Consider the following 24,996-nt stretch of genomic DNA (forward strand, 5'->3'; position numbering starts at 1 on the left):
CAACCACACCAGTTTCCGCGCCCATTCGGCCCCAGTAAACCTCGGTTCTCCGCCAGCCCGCAACCTACCCCTGCCCCTGCCCCAGCTCAGCTGGAAGCCCCGCCCACCATCAGCTCCTCCCACCGCCACGCCCTCACCCGGGGACCTCGCCCCTTACCTGCGCCACCCGGCCCTGGAGCTCGCCCACCTCGCGGGCACTCTGCTGCTGCAGCTCCTGCACTTTCTGTAGTTCCTGCGCCCGTGCCTGCAGCACCTCATCCTGCCGCGTTACCTGCAGCAGTGGCTTCACCTAGGGGGACAGGAGGGATGGTGGGTGACTGGCTCCCACCGTGGGAGGCCGCTGGGCTCAGGAGCTAAGAACTCACGCTCTGAGCAGGACCGCATTCCTGGGTTCGCATTTCAGCTCCTCTACTACTGGCCTTGTGACCTCATCAGTCGGAATGAGTGACTGACTTCACATTTGCCAACAGCCTAGAACAGTCCGGGGTACATTACAAGCAGCACTAAATGTGTCCCTTTTTTGCTACAGGGTCCCTTGGCCTACAGGAGACACTGTGCCTCAAAGTTCTCGGTCCAAGGTCCATAGTGAGAGATGCACTTTACACTGTGTGATTCCAGGCTGGAGTGACAGGCCAGCCCCCCCCACCACATGAATAACCGAAATGAAATTTCACCAAACCACCCTCCCCTTTGCTAAGCGGGATATACTCTGCTCACATCTGTTCTATTGCTTTTCTTTGGTTCTCCTCAACTCCGATTCTTCTCAACTTCTCTACTGTATTTGATTCTGTTTTATTATCTTCCTTTCTGAGCTAATTCATAGCATTTATCACAACTATAACTTTCTGTTTATTTGTGGGATTCATTCACTGATGCCTGTGTGGACCAAGAATGTTGCCGGACATCGCCTGACATATCAGTAAACAGAGGATGTTGAGGCCATCAAGCCGTGAGCCGCTGCAACTGCCCCCAACGGTGCACCCTGAGGGGATTCAGGATGGAGGAAAACAGGATACTGGCCCTAGGTCATTAAGGTGCATATCAAAGGAATAATTTCATTCAGCCCAGACTCTTGCATCTTCCCATTCAGAGAAAAGTGCTAAATTCATTAACTCAAGGTGACTGGTTTTTCTTTAATTAGCAGTAATCTTGATGTTTGACTACCTGGTTTTGTTTGTTTGTTTGTTTCAAAACTCCTATATATCCCGGCTCCTCCCTTACCTCTTTGGAACAGTCCCTCAGAGCTATCTGAGGGCTGTATCCGGGGCTAAAGTCCTCAGTAAAGCCCCAAACAAAACATAATTCTCAACTTGTAGGTTGTGTATTTTTTTTTCAGTGACACCTGGCAAACCACACCTCCTGTCCCCAGACCTAGGATAGGCAAACTTTTTCTTAAAGGGCCAGCTAGGAAATATTTGAGGCTTTGCAGGCTATCCTGTCTCTGTTTTAACTACTCCATTCAGCTGCTGTAACTCAAAAACAGGCACAGACAATACAGTAACCAAACCAATGGGCATTTACAAAAACAGGTGTCTGGCCCATGGGCCATAGCTTACCAACCCCTGCCCTAAACTGTGGGCTTCGCGGGGCAGGGCACTGTATTTTTCTTTTTAATTGAAGTATATAGTTGATTTACAATGTTGTGTTAGTTTAAGGTGCACAGCATAGTGATTCAGTTATATATAACTATATATATTCTTATATATTCTAATATATATATATTTTTTCTTTTTTAGATTCTTTTCCATTATAGAGTATTACAAGATATTGGGTATAGTTCCCTGTGTTATACAGTAGGTCCTTGTTGGTGGGGCATTGTCTGTTTTTATTTACCATTTTATTATTGTACCCTCAAAAGTTACTGGCACATAGTAGGTGCTCAGTTAACATGGGCTGAGGGCATGTAGGCTGACAGTTCAGACGTCATATTCAGAATTACACTGAACAGCTGTGTTTTTGCCTCCAAATCTCCATCCTCCTTCCTGCTCTCCAATTTCCCATTGGGAGAACACCCTGCCTCGAAGTTCACACACTTGGCTCTGCCCCTCTGCATTGGGGAGGCATGTGATGCCGGCCTGGCTCATCTGATGTGTACTGACTGGTTCTGGGAGGGTCATATGACTCCAGCCAGGCCAGTGAGAGTGAAACCTGGGACTCTGGCTGGAGGTCTGTGATAAGAAAAGACCACAGTGGCCTAGTTGGTGGCCGCCATGTGGGAAAAGTCTGCAGGGATCATCATGGGGGAAAGTCACATGGGAGGCACAGAATGTCAGATAACTAACATTGTTTGGGCCCTTGTGCAATAAAGGGTTAACTCAGCAGGTCTGGGTTGTTCAAACCCTGCATATTTCAAGGAAAGGACTGGCCCTTGGCTGGTTCCTGGGAGATCATCTCTAAACCTTTGGATTATCCTGCCTGATAAGAGTCCTTTGTTTACCTTGACCTCTGGAGGGGCTGGAGTAACTAAGGTCAACCACGTGGACAGTCAAGGGGGTCAATCACATGCCTATGAAAACCCTAGACACTAAGGCTTGGGTAAGCTTCCTTGGTTGGCAATATTCCATATGCGCTCTCATACAGCATTTCTACAAGAATTAAGTCCTATCTGTACAATTCTACTGGGAGTGGACAATTGGAAGCTCGTGTCTGGTCTCTCCTGGACTCTGCCCTGTGCGCCTTTTACCTTTTCTGATTTTAATGTCCATCCTTTCACTGTAATAAACTGTAACCATGAGCATAACAGCTTTTCTAAGTTCTGTGAGTCCTTCCAGTGAATCATTGAATCCTAGGGGGTCTTAGGGACCTCAACTCAACCCTAGATCCAGCTGCACCTAAAGCTGTCCCATATCTTTTTTTTTGTTTGTTTTGTTTTGTTTTGTTTTTGCTGTACGCGGGCCTCTCACTGTTGTGGCCTCTCCCATTGCAGAGCACAGGCTCCGGACACGCAGGCTCAGCGGCCATGGCTCACGGGCTCAGCCGCTCCGCGGCACGTGGGATCTTCGCGGACCGGGGCACGAACCCGTGTCCCCTGCATCGGCAGGCGGACTCTCAACCACTGCGCCACCAGGGAAGCCCTGTCCCATATCTTTTAACCACGTTGGTTTGAGTCAGATTTTTTGTCGCTTGTTACCTCGAGAATCCTGATGAACAAAAGGTGGGCTGATCAGTCCCATTTTACAGATGCACAAAACTGAGGCCCAAACCAAGAAAGTCACTTGCCCAAGCAGACCTGGCCCCAAGGACCTGTCTCCTTGCCACTTGGGTCACCTCTCCAGGTGCCCTCACCTTGATGAAGAGCCGCCACCACTGCCAGTGTCTCAGCTTGAGGTAAGCTGCACAGTTCCGCTGCATCACCCTCAGAGCACTCTGCTGCTGCTGGCGCTTCTGGAAGGCCCTGGGTGGGGAGATGGGTGGGTGGGACAATGGAGACTCAGCCCCTCCAGGCCCCGTCCCCTTAGCAAGGGAGCAAAGCTCTCTTCAATTAGTCAACCATTATTAAATGCCTACTGTGTGCAAGCACTGCTCTATTATCAGTAAATCTTGTTGGGTTCCGTCTATCAGTCTCTCTGCCCTTGACTCTCTCTGCCCTATTCCCTCCTCTCTGTCCCCACAGCCCCAGCCCCAGTTCAGCCCCAGCCTCATCTTCCACCCACTGGACCCTCACCCCAGCCACCTCCCCAGCTTCCCAGCCTCCAGAGAGGGCTTTCTATGCCCACAGCTGACCCACCCCTCTCTTGCTCCTCAGTGCCCCTGGATATGGTCCCTGCCCCTCTGCCTGGTGTTTGAGGAGTCCTTTATTCTCTGATCCTTCCTCTGGGCCAGTTCCAAGGGAGAAGGAGACTGTCCTGAAAACTCCCTGCATTCCTGAAATGTACCAGGCTCTCACATCACTGGGCCTTGGCACAAGCTGTCACTCCTGCCTGGAACACCTTTCCCATCCTCCTTCATCTACCTGGTCTGAAGGGCCTCTTGCTGTACCTGTATGACCCCCATCAAAGCACATCTCGCCCTGGACTGTGACACTTTGAGCCCGTGTATGTCTCCCCCTCCAGACTGGAGTCGCTTGAGGGATTGGCCACTAAGGTGATCACACGGACCTGGTGTGCCTGGGACTTTCTCTGTTTTAGCACAGAAGGTCATGCATCCTGGGAAACCTCCAGTCCCAGGCAAACCGGGATGGTTGGTCACCCTAATGCTGAGTCTAGCTCTTCTCTGAGTCCCCAGCATTGCTCAGAAGCCTCAGGGACTCTAGAACCAAGAAGCCTGGGCGTCCAGTGGCTCCATCCTTTTGTTCTCAGCCCTTCTACCATCCTGGAGGCCCTGACATCTGGAGCCAATTGATCTTCTACCATCCTGGAGCCTCCCTGACCCAGCCTCTGGGGCCATCTGGTCAACCCCTCCCTGAACCAGCCTTGGCCAACGTGACCCCAAGAGATAGTGGGGAGCCGCACTTGCGAGCCAGGTATCCCCGGGCAGCTGCCTGGAAGGACACAATGATGTCTGTGACCTTCAGGTCCCGCTCTTCTTCTAGCTGGGCCAGAACCCCTGCCCGGAAGAAGATCTTGCTTTGTCCCACGCGGTAGAGGTTAGGGTCCAATTCCAGGGCCTGGATCTGTGAGAGTGGGGGAGGGGTCATGAGGAGGAAGGGTGATGAAAGGGGAGGCTCCAGTTCAACCTCCTCCACCACCTGAGACTGTGCACACACGTTCACACTCATGCACACACCCTCAGCCTCCACCCCACACTCACCATCTTCTCACAGGCCTGCTTCCCATCCATAAAGCCCTTGGGGATGGCATTGGGTGTCAGGATCTCGTACCTGAAGTGGGTGGGGAGGGGTGGGGGAGGGGTGAAGAGTAACAGCAAACTGTCACCATGGCCAGGCACTGGGTTCAGAGTGACAAATAGCAATAATAACAATAACAATAGGAACAGTAAGAAAAACAAATATTTAAGTATTACCGAGGGCCACACACCAGGCAGAGAGCATTAATACCACCACCAATGGCAACATCATCAATATGTCCTAGGTGTGTCCACTCCTAGGACACACCACGTGCTGATTATGAGTGTTTAATTACACCAACACCATAGGTCATTGAGACGTAAAGGCAAGGTGTGTCTCGGAAGTGTGAGAATAACAACGAATAGGGGCTGATGCTCTTGAACTTATTACGTGTCAGGTCCTGAGCTAAGTGCTTTACAGCTGTTTCTTTCACATTTCTCAGTGCAACTCCAAATTTTAAAAGTACGTTTCATAAGCACACGTGTCTGTCCTCAGAGCCTTTCTCCTGCTGTGCCCTCTCCCTGGATCCTGACATTTCATTAAAAATAATGCATATTAGATGTACAACATATATGCACAAACACATATACATAATATTATATATTAATGTCATATATTAATATGCGATTTTTTTTGACTGGTGATTGGGAAATGTGTATGTGTATGTGTGTGTGTGTGTGTGTATCAGAGTTTCTCAGTCACCAGGGATCTTGCTAAAATGCAGATACTAATTCAGTAAGTCTGGGGTGGGGCCTGAAAATGTGCATACCCAACAAGCTGTCAGGTGACACTGATGCTGCTGGCCTGGGGACCACACTTTGAGTATGAAACTGCAGACGTGCACTGTACAGTGCAGCAGCTACTGGCCACACGCAACTACTGAGCCCCTGAAACATGGCTGGGGCAATTGGGCAATTGGATTTTTAACTGCGTTTCATTTTAACTAAGTGAAATTTAAATTTAAAAACTGAAGCAGGGGGGACTTCCCTTCCCTGGTGGACCAGTGGTTAATACTCTGTGCTCCCAATGCAGCGGGCCCAGGTTTGATCCCTGGTCAGGGAACTAGATCCTGCATGCTGCAACTAAGACCCAGCACAGCCAAATAAATCAATAAATATTAAAAAAAAAAAAAAAAAAAACTGAAGCAGTGTAAAATATTTTTCTGTTCAACACAATTTCTTTCTTTTCTTTTTTTTTGGCCGCTCGTCTTGTGGGGATGTTAGTTCCCCAACCAGGGACTGAACATGCGCCCTCAGCAGTAAAAGCAGGGAGTCCTAACCACCGGACCGCAGGGAGTTCCCACGATTTCACTGTTTTGATAGGACTACATTTCACTTTGACCACTGGAAATTCAGTGTCTGAACTGAGATGTGCTACAGGTGTAAGACATACACCAAATTTCGAAGATTCGGTAGGAATAAAAGAATGCACAATGTCTCACTACTAATTTTTTATATTGATTACATGTTAAAATGATCTAATATCTTGGGTGTACTGGGTTAAATAAACTCTTGTTATCATTAATTTCACCTGTTTTTTTTTACTTTTAAAAATATGGCAACTAGAAAATTTTAAATTGTATATGGGCTCACATTCTCTTTCTATTGCATGGTGCTGCTATATACAGCTTGCATGAAGCATAATTTTTGTTATAATATTCACCATATTACTGGCTTATTATATGTTGATATTTTTTCCTTCTCTCCTATTCGACTGCATTTTTTAAAAAATTAACTTATTTATTTATTTATTTATGGCTGCATTGGGTCTTTGTTGCCATGCGCGGGCTTCTACTCTTTGTTGCAGTGCGCAGGCTTCTCATTGCGGTGGCTTTTGTTGTGGAGCATGGGCTCTAGGTGCACGGGCTTCAGTAGTTGTGGCACGTGGGCTCAGTAGTTGTGGCTCACAGGCTCTAGAGCACAGGCTCAGTAATTGTGGTGCACGGGCTTAGTTGCTCCGTGGCAATGTGGAAATTTCCCAGACCAGGGCTCGAACCTGTGTCCCCTGCTTTGGCAGGTGGATTCTTAACCACTGCACCACCAGGGAAGTCCTTGACTGCATTTTTATAAGAAATGCCGATTGCGATACCCAGATCGCAACATAGTACTCTATGCCCTTTCTCTTGGGGAGTCCAGTGAATGGGGGCATTGCTCTCCCAAATCACAGAGGAGAAAGCTGAGACTCAGTAACCAAAGGAACTTGCCCGGAGGCCCCGCCCCTCCACTCGCGCTGAGGCCCCACCCCTGACCCTTCCCAGAAGTAGCAGTTGGGGTGCTTCGGCTGCAGGCACCCAAGCCCTACCCCACCCCATGCCGCTCACCTCTGCCGGAATTCCTGGAAGAGGATGCGGTTGGGAAAGCCCTGGCGACAGATGCGGATGCCCTCCAGGACGCCGTTACAGCGCAGCTGGTCCAGCACGAGCCGCGGCTCCAGCTTCCCAGCCTGCAAAGAGCAGTCACAGACATGCGAGGTCAGTGGCTGCCACACGGGGGCGCCACTCACTGGATGGCAGCCGTCAGGGGAACTCAGGTGGATGGCAGTTTGGGCAGGTCAAAAATGGTTGGCAATTTCATCTGGTTCAACCTATCATTTACTGAGCACCTACTACATGCCAGGCAGAAATGCCTGCCCCAGGGAGCTCACTGTCCACTGGGAGAGGTCGACAATAAATGAGGTCAAGACATCACAAACGTCAGGAGTAAATGAGTACTAAGTGCTGAGGGGCAAAGAGCAGAGGGGAGGGAGGACGGAGAGTGCTGAATTTGCATAGGACAGTCTAGGAAGGCGATGTGTGAACAAAGCACGGACATCATTATTTTTGGTAGTTAGCTTTCATTGCCTTTTCTTTCTCTTACCTGTTTTTTTTTCCCCCCAAAGTAATACACAAATGGTAAAAATCTAAACACTACAAAAAAATTCAAATTACACATTCTGAAAAACAACTCTTGCCTTGCCCAGGCCCCCAGAGTGGTCAACACAATACCCAGGTTTTTATGGAGCCTCCTAGATCAGTTGTTCTCAACCCAGACTACACACTGGAGTCCCCTCACATGCTTAAAAAAGCAAAAACAAACAACAAACAAAACCAAAAAAAAAAAAAAAAAAGCCCTGGCCCCAGGCTAGGGCAGAATATAAATATCTGGTAGGGACGAGGGTTAAAAAATGAGAACCACCATTCTATATCTTTTTCAAGGGCTATCTAAGCATATATGTACTTATTCATCCATCAAATGTTTATTAATACTCACTGTCTGCCACACAATGTGTTCTAGGCACTGGGGACTCAGCAGTAAAAAAGGCGATAAAAGCCCCTGCCCTCAGAATGTTTATGTCCCAGCAAAAAGGGAGTTTCTGTTTATTTATTATTATATATGTTCCCTATTCCTTGGTAATAACACTTCCATTCTGTGGGAGGGAGGGCGCTATTCCTCCCCCTATGCTGTCAGTCCATGAGTGGCTAGGACTGACCTCATCCTGGCTCCAGACATGGTCATGTGACTCAGGCCAGGTCAATCAGGCTGGTTCAAGGGTGGGCACAAGAGCCATCCTAGGCCAGTGAAAGCCAGCCCTGGGACTGCTGCTACATCCATGCTGCCAGAGGCTCTCTCTTTCCTTTAGGGTTGCTGAACTGAAAGAATGAAAGTCTGGAGCCATTGGTGGCTGCCGTGCCACCCTGAGAATGGAGACAGAGATTCATCGGAGAGGAGGCAACACATAGAAAAGCAGAGCCAAGCAGAGGAAAAAGATTCCTGACGTCACCGTTTGAGCACCTGGATCCAACTGTGCCTGAACCTAATCATGGAATCTTCAATTATGTGAATCTATACATTCTCACTTTTTTTTTTTTTTGGCAGTGCCCTGTGGCTTGTGGTATCTTAGTTCCTCAACCAGGGATGGAACCCGGGCCCTCGGCAGTGAAAGCGTGGAGTCCTAACCACTGGACCGCCGGGGAATTCCTGATACATTCTCACTTTTGCTTAAGCCATCTTAGTGGCTCTCTCAAAAGAGCCCCAAGGAAATGGCTGAAAGTAGCTGGAAATTGGAAATAATATATAGGATGGTCTCACAGTAACATTTTGGTTTTTTCCCTCCCTCCCTCCCTCCTTTCCTCCTTCCTTCCTCCATTCCACCCTTCAACAAGACATTTGGCAGGCTTGAGTGGGGAGGTGCCCAGCAAGGTCAGGAGACTGATTACGTAAAAGGGGACTGAGAAAACTAGTAAATGTGTGCTATATTACAGGATCTCACTGTTGCTAAAAAGAGATGTTGGACTGGAACTTGACATACTGGTGGGAACTCGTAGTTTTCGATATATAAAGATAGTCATAGAAATAAACATAGATGTAAGTGTGTACACATATATGTGTACACGTATATACATATGTGTATGCATGCATGTACATTAGTGTGTACGTACATAGCTCTATTTACTGAGAGATCCTGAGAGTGACACCTTGATACCATGGAGCACACCTAGCACCCAGATCTTAGACTGTAAGCACCATTCTCCACTAAGGCTCTTTGGAGAAGTGGCTGAGTCCATGTATGCCGTATTTCATCAAATAAAAGCCACTATCAATTGTAAAACACACTGTTATCTTCTATACCACCAAGAAAGAAAAGCTCTTGTCGATTAAACTCTGACAGGCCTTTGATTGTAAGCCACATCCCAACTTCAGAGATGCTAAAATGTCACAATACATGTGTCTTAGATTTGATAAAATATGGTATTTACAGCTATGAGAAACACAGATCCACCTACTCAATAACCTCAGCTCCTGCTTTCTGAGGACAGTATAAGCCCCAGGCACCTAGTTTCACCTTCTATGCTGACCCTTCTCTACAGGGCCTATTCTCTGATTTTCCCAACAAGAAAACTTATTGGTGGCCTAGGAGGCCAGGCATGGTCACCCCACACTTACATGACACTCCCAGCTCCAACGGTCTTTTTTCCATCCCTTGTACCTTTCATGCTCCAACCAACCACTGGGCTTCTGCACAAGCTGTTCTCTGCTTAGAATGCCACTTATCCTTCCAAGCTCAGACCTCACCTTCTCCAGGGAGCCCTCCCTGACTTCACTGTATTCCCACTACCTGGCACTTAGTAGGTGCTCAGTAAAACTTAAGTCCTATGAATGAATGAATTTTCCTAACAGGGCATTGAGCCTGGGAGGGAAAACAACTTGCTCGAGGTCACACAGCCAGTCAGAAGTGAGCCTGGGGCCAGACATGGTTCCAGCCACATCCAGCGACTGGGACATTACCCACTGCCAGAGTTGCCATCCCTCCCTGGGCTGGGTCACTCACCCTCTTCTCGTGGTTGGGGATGATACAGCGGACGAAGCTGGGGTTGGTGTTGCTGAGTGTGGCCATGAGGCGGCTCAGGGACTCCTTGTAGAGCTGTCCCACCGTCCGGAACATGCCCCGGCGTGGGCGGCCACCAGGCGGGCCATCCCCAAGGCTGTTCACCTGCTCCAGCCCCACGATGCCCTCCACTGTGGGAGGAGGAAACAGATGTAGAGAGAGAGTAAAGTCAAAGGTCAGTTTTATGAGGCTGGGTTGGCCAAAGGTCAACGATCTTATTATTTATAGGACCTGGCACTTTACATATGAAACACCTCTCACAGCCTAGTAAGGTAGGTGTTATCAGCCCATTGGACTGACCAGCAAACTGAGGCTCAGAAAGATGGAAGACTGTGCCCAAGGCCACACAGTTTAGGATCTGAAGACCCAGGATCTGAACCCAGGCAGTATGAATCTTCTTGAACCCTGGTCTCTGACCCTTCTTTTCCATTTTCCTTATCAGCAAATGATGATGATGAAGATAGAAAATGCTTCCTTAGCACTTATTCTCTGCCAGGCACTGCTCAAAGCACTTGACATACATCAGCTTATTTATAAGCCTATAAAAATCATTCCCATTTTATGGATGAGGAAACTGAGGCACAGAGAGGGAAAAGGGCGATAACTACAGCTGCATTTTCAGGAACTTGAAACAGTGTCACATTAACAATGTAATGAAGTCTGGCTTTATTACGATATTTGAAATAAGGCAATGTTTAAAATAAGGCAAAAAATTAAAAATACATAAATAAAAAGAAATGAAAAAACATAAAATAAAATAAGGCAAACTGCCTCCATAGTCACCATTTTCCCAGAAAGGCCTGATTTCATGATAATTTTTTTTCCCTATTGTCATTTGATGCTGTCACTTCAACTAGTGAGAAATATGCACTCCTTTGTCTCAAATTCTATGTACTGAATCCTTCCCAGTTTCTCAAGAACCTGCAGCTGGGGCAGAAGCTGATGGCCTGCAACCCCCAATCACGAGGGTTATCACGGTCAACTAGATAACTCGCTCTGAGGGCAGTGCTTGGCACACAGTGGGGGCTCAGATATGGCATTTTTCCTCCCCAGGTTCAAGTCTCCCTCCTACCGCCATGCTCCTAGTTATTATCAAAAGGATAATTATCATTTATTAAGTTCTTATAGCACAGGTAAGAGCAGAGGCTCTGGGTTCAAATCCCAGCTCTGTCCCTTACTGGCTGTGTGACCACAGGCAGGTGACTTAACCTCTCTGTGCTTCCATGTCCTCAACCGTATAACAGGGGTAACAGTACTAACAGCTGCCTGATTAGGTGGTTCAGAGGATTCCATGTGTTAATAATGGTGAAAGGGCTTTGCACAGTGCACAGCACACAGTACGGGCTCAATTAGTGCCAGCTGATACTATCACAGTTGTTTGCACTTTTACATGCGGTTTAGTTAGAAGAAGGCCTTGTGCTGCTACAAAGAGTCTGGAAACTGCTAAGGGAGCCAACAGGGGGTGGGGACAGGAAAGAAGAGGGAAAGATCTCTGTATGGTAAGGAAAGGGGATAGACGTTCAAAACCAGGTTCCCGGTCCAAAGGGCCCACCCTCCTCGTCTGGCAAATCTCACCCGTTGGTGCACAGCAACACCCACCCCCTGACGGAGAAATGGCAGAGCCGCGCCTCCCTGAAGATCCTGGGGGCGACGGTGGGAAGGAGCCCAGGAAAGAGAACTGCTGCAAGCCCCCGTGCTCTGGGTGGGGGTGAGGACAGACGGGGGGAGAGGCAGGGAGATGGGATGGCAGGTGCAAAGGGAGCAGCATGAGAAGAGGCAGGAAGAAAAAAGAAGAAAGGGTTATTAGTCAACAGCACAGAGCAAAGCAGGAGGAGGAACCTGATCCTGGCCATAAACTTTTAAAGCCAGGGAGACTGTCCTGTTCAGCTTTATGAGGGCATCAACGTTGGTTGAAAGGGCAAATGCCCCCTTCGAATTTAATACCCGGGGGGAAAAAACTTCTCTCCCTATAGGTTGAGTCTGTATCTGTTTTATTAGGTATCCCCTTTTGCCCTGGCCACCAGGAAGCTCAAGGACTAACTCAAGGCTCCCACCCAGCTTGTTGAAGAGAGTTTGTCTCATTTGCCTTTTCCCCTGGGCTTCCAGGATGTTGGGTACCCAACTCTGGGCTGTCAGGATGCCCAAAAGCAAAGCCAACTCTGGGCTCAGGGCAGCTGTAGTAGAGATTGATGCAGAAATGGCCCCAATCCCCCACCCCTCTCTGTGACTTGCAGCTCCTTGAATCTGGGCTGGCCTTGTGACTTGCTTTGTTCAGAAGAACTGTGGAGGAAATAATACTGTGTGGGGTTCCAGTCTAGGACTCAAGAGGCTTTGCCACTTCTACTTTCTCTCTTGGAACACTTTGAGAGCCGAGCATATACAGGGTGGAGCATGTGAAGTATTAGGGGGAACATCATGTGCCCGTGAACATGGCACAAATTTTAAAGAAGTTGACGGGGAAGATTTTCAGTCTGAAGGAGATGATTCTCGGCAGAATCTGGCTCTGTTACTGAACATCAAACGATGCTTTTCAATCCCTCTTGTATAAACTATATGAGATACTAACATCAAATTTCCCTGTCTAAAATCAGCTCACCATATCAAGGTGTGCTATGCCCTTTTGCTCTGTGAGTTTGTTTTGGGAATGACTCATCTTGCTTATTTTGTTCTCTTGTCCAATTGCATGGGCTGGCGCTGCTACTACTATGCTTTTCACTTCAATAAAAGATTAAGGCAAACTGACAGATTCTGGAAACCCAGAATCAGGAAACCAAGATACTGGTTCTGTCCGTTTTATAAAATCATCTCTCAAACCTCCTCTAAGGATGGAGGGCAAGGATGGACAGGGCTTGCTGGTCTGAAAGTGTCAGTCTGAAAAGACGGATGGCCAAACTCACACGGGCCTTGTTGGAGCAGGAAAACTCCAAAACTATACCTGGGTTTTTGCTCTTTTTTTTCTTCCCTGAATCCCTGAAGGGAACTTTGGGAGAGATCAATGAAAGCAAAGCCTAAAAGTTGACTAACCTGTAAATACTGCCCTTCCGAGTTCTCTTGTTGTTATTAATTCTTTTTCAGTCGAATCTCTTGTTTTTTTTTTTTTTAGGGATCACATGCCATCTACAATTAATAACTTCATTGCTTCCTTTTGAAAATTCATATACTTATTTCTTTTTCTGGTCTGATTGCATAAACTATTATCGCCCAAACAGTGTTTCACAGCAGTGTTGACAGTGGGCATCCTTGTCTTTTTCTGATTAAAGAGGAGTGTTTTATCATTGAGTGTGATGCTGGTTTGAGATATCAATCAATAATCACTAATTGGAATCACTACTGTAAGGCTGTCTGGCCTACTGGCACCAGTTCTGCCTCTGAGCTGACAACTCAGGTCTGGAACAAAAGTGTTCACACTGTGAGTTGGGAGAAGGGATGCACAGAGCTCCAGGGACAGGGCCTGCGGAAGCTGGTCCTTACCGTCTTTCCAGATCTCTGCCGTTAGCCGGTCTGTGCTCTGGTGAAGCAAGGCTGCGACACTGTCATTCAGAGGGTCCATGTTTTTCATCAGCCACTCATTGGCCTTGTAGTCAACCTGAATGAAATTGGGCACAGGAGGGTGGCGGGATGGTGGGTTCACCAGCACTGCTGATTTCCCAGGGAGCCTCCCAGAAGCTCTGAGATTCCCAGCTCTGGGGCTCACCACTCAGGAGAGAGCACTGGTGGACACCTTGTGCCCATATCCTGAACTGCACCCACCCGCAGCATGGTCCCTCTCCCTTTCTGTATTTCCCTTAAGAGGACCCTGCCCACCTCTGGGACCTCATCCACCAACACTTCTTTCCTTATTCATTTAGCCACTCTGGTCCTCAAATGTGCAAGCTCATTTCCACCTCAGAATTTTGACCCCTGCCGTTCCCGCCACCTGTGATTCCCTCTCCGTGGATTTTCACGTGGCCAGCTCCCTTCCATGGAATCACAGTCTTGACCACCACGATTCCCTGCATGCGTTCCCCCCCACCAGATGGTGGCTTCCAGAGGCCGGGGCCTGAGTCTGACTCACAACCAGCAGAGGACTGGGCACACAGGAAATCTTAGCAAATGTCTGGAAAACAACTGAGTTCTAGAACAGAACACATGGGTCTCCTACCCCTCAGCCTTTGTGTATGCCGTTCCCTCCACCCATTCTTTTCTGGCTACGGGTTACTCATCATTTATTTTATTATTATTTTTTAAAATATTTATTTATTTGGCTGCACCAGGTCTTAGTTGTGGCATGCAGGATCTAGTTCCCTGAGCGGGGATCAAACCCAGGCTCCCTGCATTGGGAGCATGGAGTCTTACCCACTGGACCACCAGGGAAGTCCCTACTCATCATTTAGACCAGGGATTGGCAAACAATGGCCTCCCGGCCAAATCCACCTCCTTTTATAAATAAAGTTTTAGGGACCTTCCTGGTGGTCCAGTGATTAAGAATCCGCCTTCCAATGCAGGGGACGCAGGTTCAATCCCTGGCTGGGGAACTGGGATCCCACGTGTCACGGGCCAAGTAAGCCCGCCCGCCACAACAAAGAGGCCGCACAGGGTGTGGCAACTGAGACCCGACACAGCCAAAAATAAATAAATAGGACTCCCCTGGTGGCGCAGTGGTTAAGACTTTGCCAGCCAATGCAGGGGACACGGGTTTGAGTCCTGGTCCGGGAAGATCCCACATGCCGCGGAGCAACTAAGCCCGTGTGCCACAACTACTGAGCCTGCGAGCCACAACTACTGAGCCCGCACGCCATGATGCCTGTGTGCTTAGCCTGTGCTCTGCAACAAGAGAGGCCATTGCAATGAGAAGCCCGCGCACCACAACGAAAAGCAGACCCCGCTTGCCGCAACTAGAGAAAGCCTGCGTGCAGCAACAAAGACCCAATGCAGCCAAAAATAAATAAATAAATATAAATAAATAAATAGATAATTTAAAAAATAATAAAATAAATAAAGTTTTATTGGAATATGGCCTTCATTTATGTGTGAACTTGTGGCTTCTTTTGTGCTCTCATGGCAGAATTGAGTAGTTGTGCCAGAGACTGGCCCACAGAACTGAAACTATTCACAGGAAATGTTTGCTGACCCTTGATTTAGAGTTCAGATCAAGCATCACTCTCCTCTGTGAGACCTTCCCTGGGATTGCTCCTCTGGACTTTGACACTATCCCTAGCTGGCCCCATTAAAGCACTTATCGGCCTTATATCCCGATGGTCTGTCTTCGTCTCCCTCCCAGATAAGGAACTTTGTGAGGACAGAATCATATCTGACGTGGGTTCCCAGCTTTGCTCAGCACAGGGCTGAGCCCACAAAAGGCATATGTTGGCCAAATGAGTGAATAAAATGCACCTAATTCTCCACCTGGTGAACTCCTATCCATCTCTCGAAACCCACTGCAAATATCCCCTCCTTGAGGAAGCCTTTGCTGACTTCATCAGACAGAGTCCTCACTCCTCCAAGGGCTTTCCTACCCCTGGCCTGGCTGTGACTTGTCCCAGTGGACACCAGGTGGCCCCTGCTTTCCCTCTGCACCCTCCCTTCATCCTCACTCCCACCCACAGCCCCCAAGGCTGGCCCCTGCTCCCTACCTTGCCCGCATAATGCAGGACGCTGAAGTCGGCCTGATCCCGCAGAGTCCTTGGCCGCTGGAATTTGGGGTGACCACCCTGCTCTTGGGCCACCTTCTCCACAAAGGACTTGTCTGTGGCCTTTGGGAACCAGCACTCCTCATCCAGCAGAGCGAGGAGCCCAGGGGGGTTGGCCTGACCATTAACAGAGGAGGGCAGAAGAGTTAAGTCAGATCCCCAAATACTGGACACTTAGGTTGCTGCTAATTTTTAGTTCTTGTGCCACTTGGGACCTACGAGCAAACACGAGAACAACCGTTATAGCCATCGATTAGCCCTTTGATTCGAGCCACGCCCTGTGGCAGGCATGTTCTGGGTTCTAATCATCCAGCAGCCACAAGGATCTATGCCGTTTTCCCCATTTAACCGATGGAGAGGCCTGAGGCCGGTGGGGTGAGGAGCTGGACCAAGGTCACGTGGAGGGTAGAGCAGCCGTGGGCTCACCGGCCGCTCGATGAGGTCGATGCAGGGCTGCAGGTCGAGGCCGAAGTCGAGGAAGGTCCAGGGGATGCCCTCGCGCTGGTATTCTTCCTGCTCCAGGACAAACATCGTGTGGTTGAAGAGCTGCTGCAGCTTCTCGTTGGTGTAGTTGATGCAGAGTTGCTCGAAGGAGTTCAGCTGCGGGGGGGAGGGACACATGAAAGAGGGGGACAGGGACCCGGAGGGGGCAGGAACCCGGGGGGAACAGGGACCCATAGAAAGGGGAGCAGAGACCCAGGGAGGGGAGGACAGGGACCCAGAGAGAGGGGGAAAGGGACCCAGAGAGAGGGGGACAGGGCCACCGTGATGGAGCCCTCCCAGCCCCCAGCCAGGCACAAAGCGCAGACCTGGAAGATCTCAAAGCCGGCGATGTCCAGGATGCCCAGGAAGGAGGCGCCTTGGCGGGGGCTACGGTCCAGGGCTCGGTTGAGGCGCAGGACCAGCCAGCGGAAGAGGCGCTCGTAGGTGGCCTTGGCCAGGGCCTCCAGCGCAAAGTCAGCCTGCAGGTCAGGGCACACAGTGAGGGCCCAGCCTGCACATTAGTGCCCCCCGACCCCGCCCTGCCGGCAGGGAGACACTGGGTGTGGACGGAGCCCCATCATAGTTCGTCAAGAGCAGTGACATTAACAACAGCAGATCATTAGTGACGCCCTACTGTGCGTCGGGCACTGTGTGAAGTGCTTGGGGGCACATTAGTTCATGAATATTCCACCCAACCCTTGAACCAATTTCCACGGCAGAACAGGTAAGAGGGTGGAATCTGGAGACCAACATCTAGATTGGAATCCTAGCTCTGCTACTTAGAGGCTGTGTGACCTCAGGCATGTGAATAAACCTCTCTGTGCCTCAGTGTCTTCATCTGTAAAATGGATCCTATCAATAGTACCTTGACTGACAGCAGAACCCAGGTCAGTGTGATCCCCAAGCTCATATCCGTCACTGTGCCTCCTCTGTCCTAGCACCTCGAGAGCCCAGCCTGGGGTCAGGCAGAGGCCTCTGCCCCAAAACTGGAATTCTGAAAACATCTAGTCTGTGTTCACCTCTCCCCACCCTCACTGCCACCACGCTTATCTGTGCTGCTCTCATCGCTTGCCGGCACTGTGACAGTGGCCTCCTTGTGTCTCATTGCTTCTACTGGGTCCCCCTGGACCCAATTCTCCACACAGTAGACAAGGGAATCTTTATAAAGACAAACTGAACCAAGTTATTCCCTGGCTTAAATCCTCACTGGCCTCCTGCTGCACTCTGCATAAAACTCACCTCCTTATTGTGGCTCCTAAGACCTCATGTGATCTGTCCCCTTCCAACTTCTCTGACTCCAGCTTCTACCACCCTCTCCCCCACTGTCTAGTCTCACTGATCTCCTTAATGTTCCCAACTTGCCAAGCTTGTTCCAGCCCCAGGGCCTTTACACATGCTATATTCCCTTTGTCTTGAACCATCCAAGTCTCAACTCAAATGTCACCTCTTCCGAGAAGACTTTCCCGAGCACCTCAATCCCCTCCTTTGAAGAAAGCACCCGTTTCTTCCTTTATTATCTGATTCCCTACTACAGCCTGAGCTCCCTGAAGGCGTGGTCTTTGTTTCCATGACTGTCTTTATTCTAGCACCTAGACCAGAGTCGGTAACTGAACAGACACTCAGCAAAAGTTTGTTGAGTGAGCGAGAAAAAACTGGCATAAGCTGCTTAAAAATCCAGGGCCCTTCCCTGCGCCCACCTGCCGCCAGCCTTGCCCACCTGTTCCTTGGTCTGTGCTTTCTGCACGTAGTCCCGGCCAACTTTGATGCGGGGGGTGAGCAGGGCGCGGGAGAAATCTGTCACCCCCAGGCCCAGGAGGCGGCAGAGCTTCTGCGCAGCTGAGGGCGAGAGGCACCAAGATGCGATCAGCACTGGGAGGTGGGGACAGTGCAGAGGGGGGGAGGGGGGAGAGGGTGCCACCCCCCACCGTTGGTGGAACACCAGCCTTTCCCGCTAGAGGCATTACGGGTCCTAAAGGTGTGTGCATTCTCCAGCCCAATAATTCTCCTCCTGGAACCCTAAGTTGGCAAAAATAATTCTGGATGTGGGCAAAAGCTGGACTAGGAGGATGTCCGTCACAGCACTGTTTACAATGGGGAAAACCAGGAAGCAACCTGAATGTCCAACAGCTAGGGATTGGTTAGAGAGTCAGGGTGCATCCATTTGAACAAATGTTCTGCAGTCACTAAATATTATTATTATAAATAATAATTATTTATAACATTATAATTAATAATATAAGCATTATAAATAATTATTATTTACTAAATAAATAATCATTATAAATTATTACACAGTACACTTAAGACATGTACATTTCATGATTTGTATGTTTCACTTCCAGTCCATGAAAGAACTGTAAACAAATATCGGATGCCAGTAAATGATATACAGGCTGAAGGGTCTGTACCAATATCTGAGATTTTGAAACGCGCCAGAAAAGGAGACGGATGAACAGAGGATGCAAAGATATTCGATAAAGCAAGCGTAGTAAAGTGTCAGTGGTAGAATCTTGGTGGTGGATCTGGGTGTTCGGTATAAAATTTTTTGAACTTTTCTATATGTTGGAAAATGTCTCAATAAAATGCTGGGGGAAAACTCTTGGAATAAGAGTTCAGTGAGGTGGCCAAACCTAAAAGAAATCTTAATAAATTCACTGCTCTTCCCTATTTTTGTAGGAATAAAAAATTGCCAAAATGTTAATAGCTGTTTTGGCAGAAGATGGAGGAAGGGCTGTGTGGGCAGGTGTATTTCTTCTTTCGCCTCTGAATTAAAATGATCATTAAGAAGTGTTTTTGAGCCTCTATCACTTGCGTCACAGGAAGATAGTTACTACAAATACTCAGCTCCAGCAAAAGAGAAAAACACTGAGGAAGAGACACATTAAAATGTCAACAGTGGTTATTTCTGAGAGGTGATGAGGATTTAAATCAATCTCTCTCTCTCTCTCTCTCCCTCCCTCTGATGCAATTGCAATTTCTACTTCTTCTACAGTGATTTTGCATTATATGGGAATATTTAAAACTGAAAAAACAGCATGGAGTACTATGCTGCCAGTAACAGGGTGACTTAACAGGGTTCTAAGCCCTTGGTGTGTACTTTGCCAGCCGGTGGAGCCTGGGGGCTGCTTCTCCAATTAATGTTTGCAAATGCAGAAAAGGAAATACAAGGGATTCCAAAGGAGATTAATTATACTGACATACAGTTCTCCTCACAGAGCCCAGGTGAAGCAACCCCAGTAGAGTTCTAGTTAATAATCTTGAAAAGTTACCCCCATTGCATTAAGGGGGTGAGGGGAAAGCAGGTTTCAAAACAGTTTATAAGGTCTGACCCCAATTTTGAAAATCAAACGAATGAGTATGTATGGCACACCTGCTGCGTGTGTGAACCTGGCCCCCAGATGTCACAGGGACAGCTCAGATCAGTGACATCGTGAGAGATGCCCCTTCCTTCATATGTTCTGTGTTGCACAGCTTTTGAAAACAGCCCATAGGGTGTCATAATCAGGACAGAAAGCTCTTCCCATCTCGAGGGGAAGGCGGTGTAAAGCGAGATTCCATTTCTGTGATAATTATTTCCACATTGATACAGACGTAGAACAAAGCCCCGAGAGAAATGCCCCCAAAGTGTTAGCAGTAATTATGGGTAATTTCCCTGCCTTTATACTTCCCTGTCTTGCCATATTTTCTTCCCCATTCAGATTGTATTATTTTATAATAATAAAGAAGCAAAGCTATTTCCATTTTGATAAAAAAAGGAATATCAACTATACTTCTGCTGAAAGGCAAAAAAACCCCAGAAGTATATATACGCAGAGCGCAGAGGCCAGGAGGAGATATGGCCAGTGCTAATGCTGGTTTTCTGGGAGGGGCTGGGATGATAGAGGATCCTGCTGTCCGCGCCCCCTTCCACCTTGGCACACTGGTGTTGTTCAAATTTTCAGCAGAGCTCACACTTTTTATAATCAAGAAAAGAGTGGATGGTGTTATTTTGGTAAAGATTCAGCAAAGGGCAGGAAATCAGGGTGGTCCTGGATGGGAGGTGGGTCTGGCTGGGAAGGGAGGATGCTCTGTACGTAGGTGGGTAGCAGGCCATGTGGTGGTACCTGTGTTGTCAGGCATGGAGGCTTGATCGGTGTTCCGTTCTCTCTTCAGGACGATGTTGCCAAACTGGAGAACGGCCGAGACCATCCGCAGCATGGCTAAGGGGCAGCAGAGACACAGATCAGCGAGGCTCAGGGTCCTGACATGTGGTCTAAACTAGCCCCTTAGAAATCTAGCTTAAACAAGGACCTACTGTATAGCACAGGGAACTATACTCAATATCTTGTAATAACCTATAATGCAAAAGAATCAGAAAAAGAATAGATATATGTATATGTATGTATAACTGAATCACTTTGCTGTACACCTGAAACTAACACAACATTGTACATTAACTACACTTCAATTAAAAAATAAGATAATAAAAAAAAGAAATCTAGCTTAAAAACCTTATGTCAAATTATACCACCACCTGACACCAAGCAGGTCTTAAATACATGAACGGATAAATGAATTCTGTATTTTATTTTATTTTTTGGCCACACTGCGTGGCACGAGAGATCTCAGTTCCCTGACCAGGGATTGAACCCGCGCCCGCTGCAGTGGAAGAGCGGAGTTATAACCACTGGACCTCCAGGGAAGTCCCTGAATTCTGTATTTTATATTCAAAGTTTGCTTTATCGTCATTTGGTGTCTGCTCATGTCCATTTTATAGAGCAATGCATAGAAGATTTAAAAGGATTTAGAGAAATGAATGAGGAAGATCTTTAGCAATATGGAAAGATTTCTAAAATATCGAGTAAAAAATTCGAGGTGCAGAAAGGTATATATGGCAACCACTATCTATGCAAAAAAAAAAGGCAGAAAATGTCAAGGTCAGTCAATTTTCCTTATTCTTGGTAATTATGTTCTATAGCGTCACCTGAAACACTGAATTATCGAATGTGAACAAACGTTCCTATGGGGGAATACAGGTTTGGTTCCTGGGAGCCTCTGGTCACATTTTCATCAACTGATCAATGCACCACCTTGGTTTATGTGTGTTTCTGTTTAAAGACACCTTATCTGATGGGAATGTAAACTGGTGCATCACTATCTAAAACAGTACAGAGGTTCCTCAAAAAACTAAAAATAGAATTGCAGCAATCCCACTCCTGGGCATATACCCAGACAAAATTCTAATTTGAAAAGATACAAGCACCCCTATGTTCACAGCAGCACTATTTACAAAAGCCAAGACATGGAAGCAACCTAAATGTCCATTGACAGATGAATGGATAAAGAAAATGTGGTACATATATACAACGGAATACTACTCAGCCATAAAAAAGAATGAAATAATGCCATTTGCAGCAACATGGATGGACCTAGAAATTATTATAGTAAGTGAAGTAGGTCAGAAAGAGAAAGACAAATATCATATGATATCACTTATATGTGGAATCTAAAATACGACACAAATGAGCATATCAATGAAATTGAAACAGACTCACAGACACGGAGAACAGACTTGTGGTTGCCAAGGGGTAGGGGGGTAGGGGAGGGAAGGAGTGGGAGTTTGGGATTAGCAGATGCAAATTAGTGTATATAGGATGGATAAACAACAAGGTCCTACTGTACAGCACAGGGAACACTCTTCAATATCCTGTGATAAACCATAATGGAAAGGAATATGAAAAAGAATACACACACACACACACATATATATAACTCAGTCACTTTGGTATACAGCAGAAATTAACACAACATTGTAAATCAACTATACTTCAATAACATTTTTTTAAAGACATCTTATCTGATATACAGCATTGATTCACACTGAACTCACAACCAACATTCACTACAACTGGAGTCTGAAGGAAGCTCTTCTCACACACGTATTTTCTCTGTAAAGCACATCACAGCCTTCCTGCTCTTAGGGACACCGGACAGCATTAAGCACTACATTTAGGGGGACATTTCAGACAGTGAAATCACCAACCAAAAAGCACCCCAAAAGTGAAAAGCATGGCACTCAACAGACTGTAGAAAGGACAGTGGTTTACAGTATGGGCTGGAACAAGAAGGCTGAATGTCACCCCGTGAGACTTCAGTTGGGTGCACACTGGGCAACTCAAAACTTTCACTCCTCTATGCATGACAGCAATGACCACAAAAGCACCAGGATTGCTGGTTTGGGGGTTACGAATAAATGTCGTGGGTAGGTGAATTCTCCAACTCGGACATCGTAAAAGAAGATCGATTGTATTAATATTTGCACGTCTGCGCAAAGCGGCTAGAAATCTCGCCGTGAGTGTGCAATGCTGCCCCCTAAAGGACGTCTCGGGAACGTGCAGGGGTTGGTTAGCATAGGGATGGGGGCCACCCTGGCAACGTTTCTGGATGCCACAGAGACTGGGCAGGTGGGAACCAGAGGAGTTGCCCTTCTGTATCAACAAAGAGTTGCCCACATTCCGTTTGATTGCGAAACGTCCCAGTGGACATTCACGTCTGTGAAATCATGGTTTGGAATGCTCTGAGACTAACCCCAGCAGTTTTATGTATACACACAAAAGTGTTTTGTGTTTGGTTTTAATACACAGTGCATTTTCTAGGAGGATAGTCACTGAGGAATCCGAGGGAAGGCTGGTCTTGGTTTTGTTCAGAACTTATCAAGATTTGGTCATCGCGTCAAAGCCTCCTTGTCTCCACCCGCGAGGCTGCCCTCGGCTTGGAGTGGACCACATAACACGCCTACATCAGGCTGGGCTCCTTGGAGTGGACCATATAACACGCCTACATCAGACTGGGCTCCTGTCTGCTGCTTTCGTGGTGATGCTTCAGACCAGCGCCAACACCCAGCTACCTCATCCACGTTCCTCCTAGAACAGTCTCCACGATTTACGGACTGAAAAGGACACTGATCTATTTTCACTTACTCCGTGCCAGGTCCTGTTCCAAGCACTCACAAATGACCTCATGTCACCTTCGGAACAACTCACTGAGCCAAATCCTGCAATAGCATCTTGCGATGGGAAACAGTAAAACCCCCATTTGACAGACAGGGAAACCGAGGCACATTCGGGTAATCAACTTACCCAGGATCACCCAGCTCATAAGCAGCATGGCTGAGACACACCCGGTGGTCTGGCCCTGGGGTCTGTCTTCTTAACAGCCGTGCAGCCCTTTCCGTCCCTCTTTTAGCATAAAATTCGGACGTTTGTACGACCGTAGAGCACACACACAGAAAAGCACACAGAGCACCTCCATGCAGCTCAGTGAGAGCTTACAAAACGAACACACCAGTGGGCCAGCCCCTCAGAAGCCCCCTTCTGGCCACTCACTGAACTCGGACAGATGGCGCACTCACAGGATTGCAGGGAAAAAGCCAGGTTCAAAAGTGCACGATCTGTACGGGTCTGTTTGTTCCAAATTCAAGAGCGGGCGAAACAACTCCATGTTGTTAGATGCCAACACAGTGGTGATGGGGGTTGCGGCGAGGGGAAGGGGCTTGAGGGGGCTTCGAGGTGCGGGTGATACGGGGCGTCACCTGCAGAAATTCCCCTGAGCTGGGCGCTTTGGCACCGCGCTCATTTTCCGGTGTCTGTGCTACGTAAGCTTCTGTACAAAGTTTACTTAGGAAAAGGGAGTGGCGGAAGGTGGAGGGGGGAGCCCTTCTGGGAGACCCATGCCAAAAATGCGTAACCCGAATCTAATCACGAGGAAACACACGCACGTTGACAAAACAACTGGTCTGTAATCTCCCCAAGTGTCAAGGTCACGAACGATAAAGACTCAGGACCGGTTCCAGATGGATGGAGAGTAAAGTGTGACGACTAGATGCAACGTGTGTGATCCTGGACTGGGGAAGTGTGTGTGTGTGTGTGTGTGTGCGTGTGTGTGTGTGTTTAACTTAAAAAAATTTTTTTTTGCTATAAAGGACATTATTGGGACAGTTGGCATAAGGTCTGTGGATTAGATAACAGTACTAACAGTGCCAATGTTAACTTCCTAATGATGATTCTGTACTGTGTTTGTGTCAGAGAATGTTCTTAGGAAATGAGCACAGACAGATTCGGGGGGGGGGGCGGTAAGATGAGTAATGCCCCCTCTCCGCCAGATGTCCACGGCCTGAATCCTGTGAATGTTACCTTGCAGGGAAAAATAGACTTTACCGATGTGATGAAATTCAGGATCTTAAAACGGGAGATTAATCTTGCATTATCCAGGTGGGTCCGAAACGTAATCATAAGCGTTCTTACAAGAGGGAGGCAGAGGGGGAAGGCCACATGAGCAGAGGTTAGAGTGATGCATTTTGGTTTTTTTTTCAATTTTTCTGGCCGCGCCGCGTACTTTTCGGGATCTTAGTTCCCCAACCGGGGATCGAACCCAGGCCCTGGCATGAAAGCGCAGAGTCCTAACCACTGGACCACCAGGGGAGTCCCTAGAGTGATGCATTTTGAAGACGCAGAAAAGGGCCATGAGCTAAGGCATACGGGTGGCCTCTGAAAGCTGAAACAGGCAAGAAAACGAATTCTTCCCAGAGCCTCCAGAAGGGACCTGCTCTGCTGACACCTTGACTTTAACGAGTAAGACTGATTTTTGACTTCTGACCTCCAGAACCGTGAGGGAATAAATGTGTGTTGTTATAAGCCACTAGGTTTGTGGTCACTT

At 47.9% G+C, this 24,996-nt stretch overlaps 1 protein-coding gene across 3 annotated transcripts in view; it reads right to left on the reverse strand.

Annotated features, from left to right (window-relative positions):
* Window positions 1-24,996, reverse strand: part of MYH14 (myosin heavy chain 14) — a 91,113-nt gene that overhangs the window by 39,751 nt on the left and 26,366 nt on the right. For all 3 annotated transcript variants that reach the window (XM_082676801.1, XM_082676799.1, XM_082676800.1), the window contains 12 exons: window positions 20,406-20,501; window positions 18,020-18,138; window positions 16,629-16,781; window positions 16,246-16,419; window positions 15,763-15,936; window positions 13,622-13,736; window positions 10,094-10,281; window positions 7,107-7,228; window positions 4,750-4,819; window positions 4,452-4,612; window positions 3,286-3,394; window positions 158-289 (listed from right to left, as the gene is read on the reverse strand). In XM_082676801.1, the coding sequence (XP_082532927.1) occupies window positions 158-289; window positions 3,286-3,394; window positions 4,452-4,612; window positions 4,750-4,819; window positions 7,107-7,228; window positions 10,094-10,281; window positions 13,622-13,736; window positions 15,763-15,936; window positions 16,246-16,419; window positions 16,629-16,781; window positions 18,020-18,138; window positions 20,406-20,501 (1,613 nt within the window). The remainder of the gene's footprint in view (window positions 1-157; window positions 290-3,285; window positions 3,395-4,451; window positions 4,613-4,749; window positions 4,820-7,106; window positions 7,229-10,093; window positions 10,282-13,621; window positions 13,737-15,762; window positions 15,937-16,245; window positions 16,420-16,628; window positions 16,782-18,019; window positions 18,139-20,405; window positions 20,502-24,996) is intronic.

The sequence above is a fragment of the Grampus griseus genome, assembly GCF_964374135.1.
Source record: "Grampus griseus genome assembly, chromosome: 19".
NCBI classification, from domain to species: Eukaryota; Metazoa; Chordata; class Mammalia; order Artiodactyla; family Delphinidae; genus Grampus; species Grampus griseus.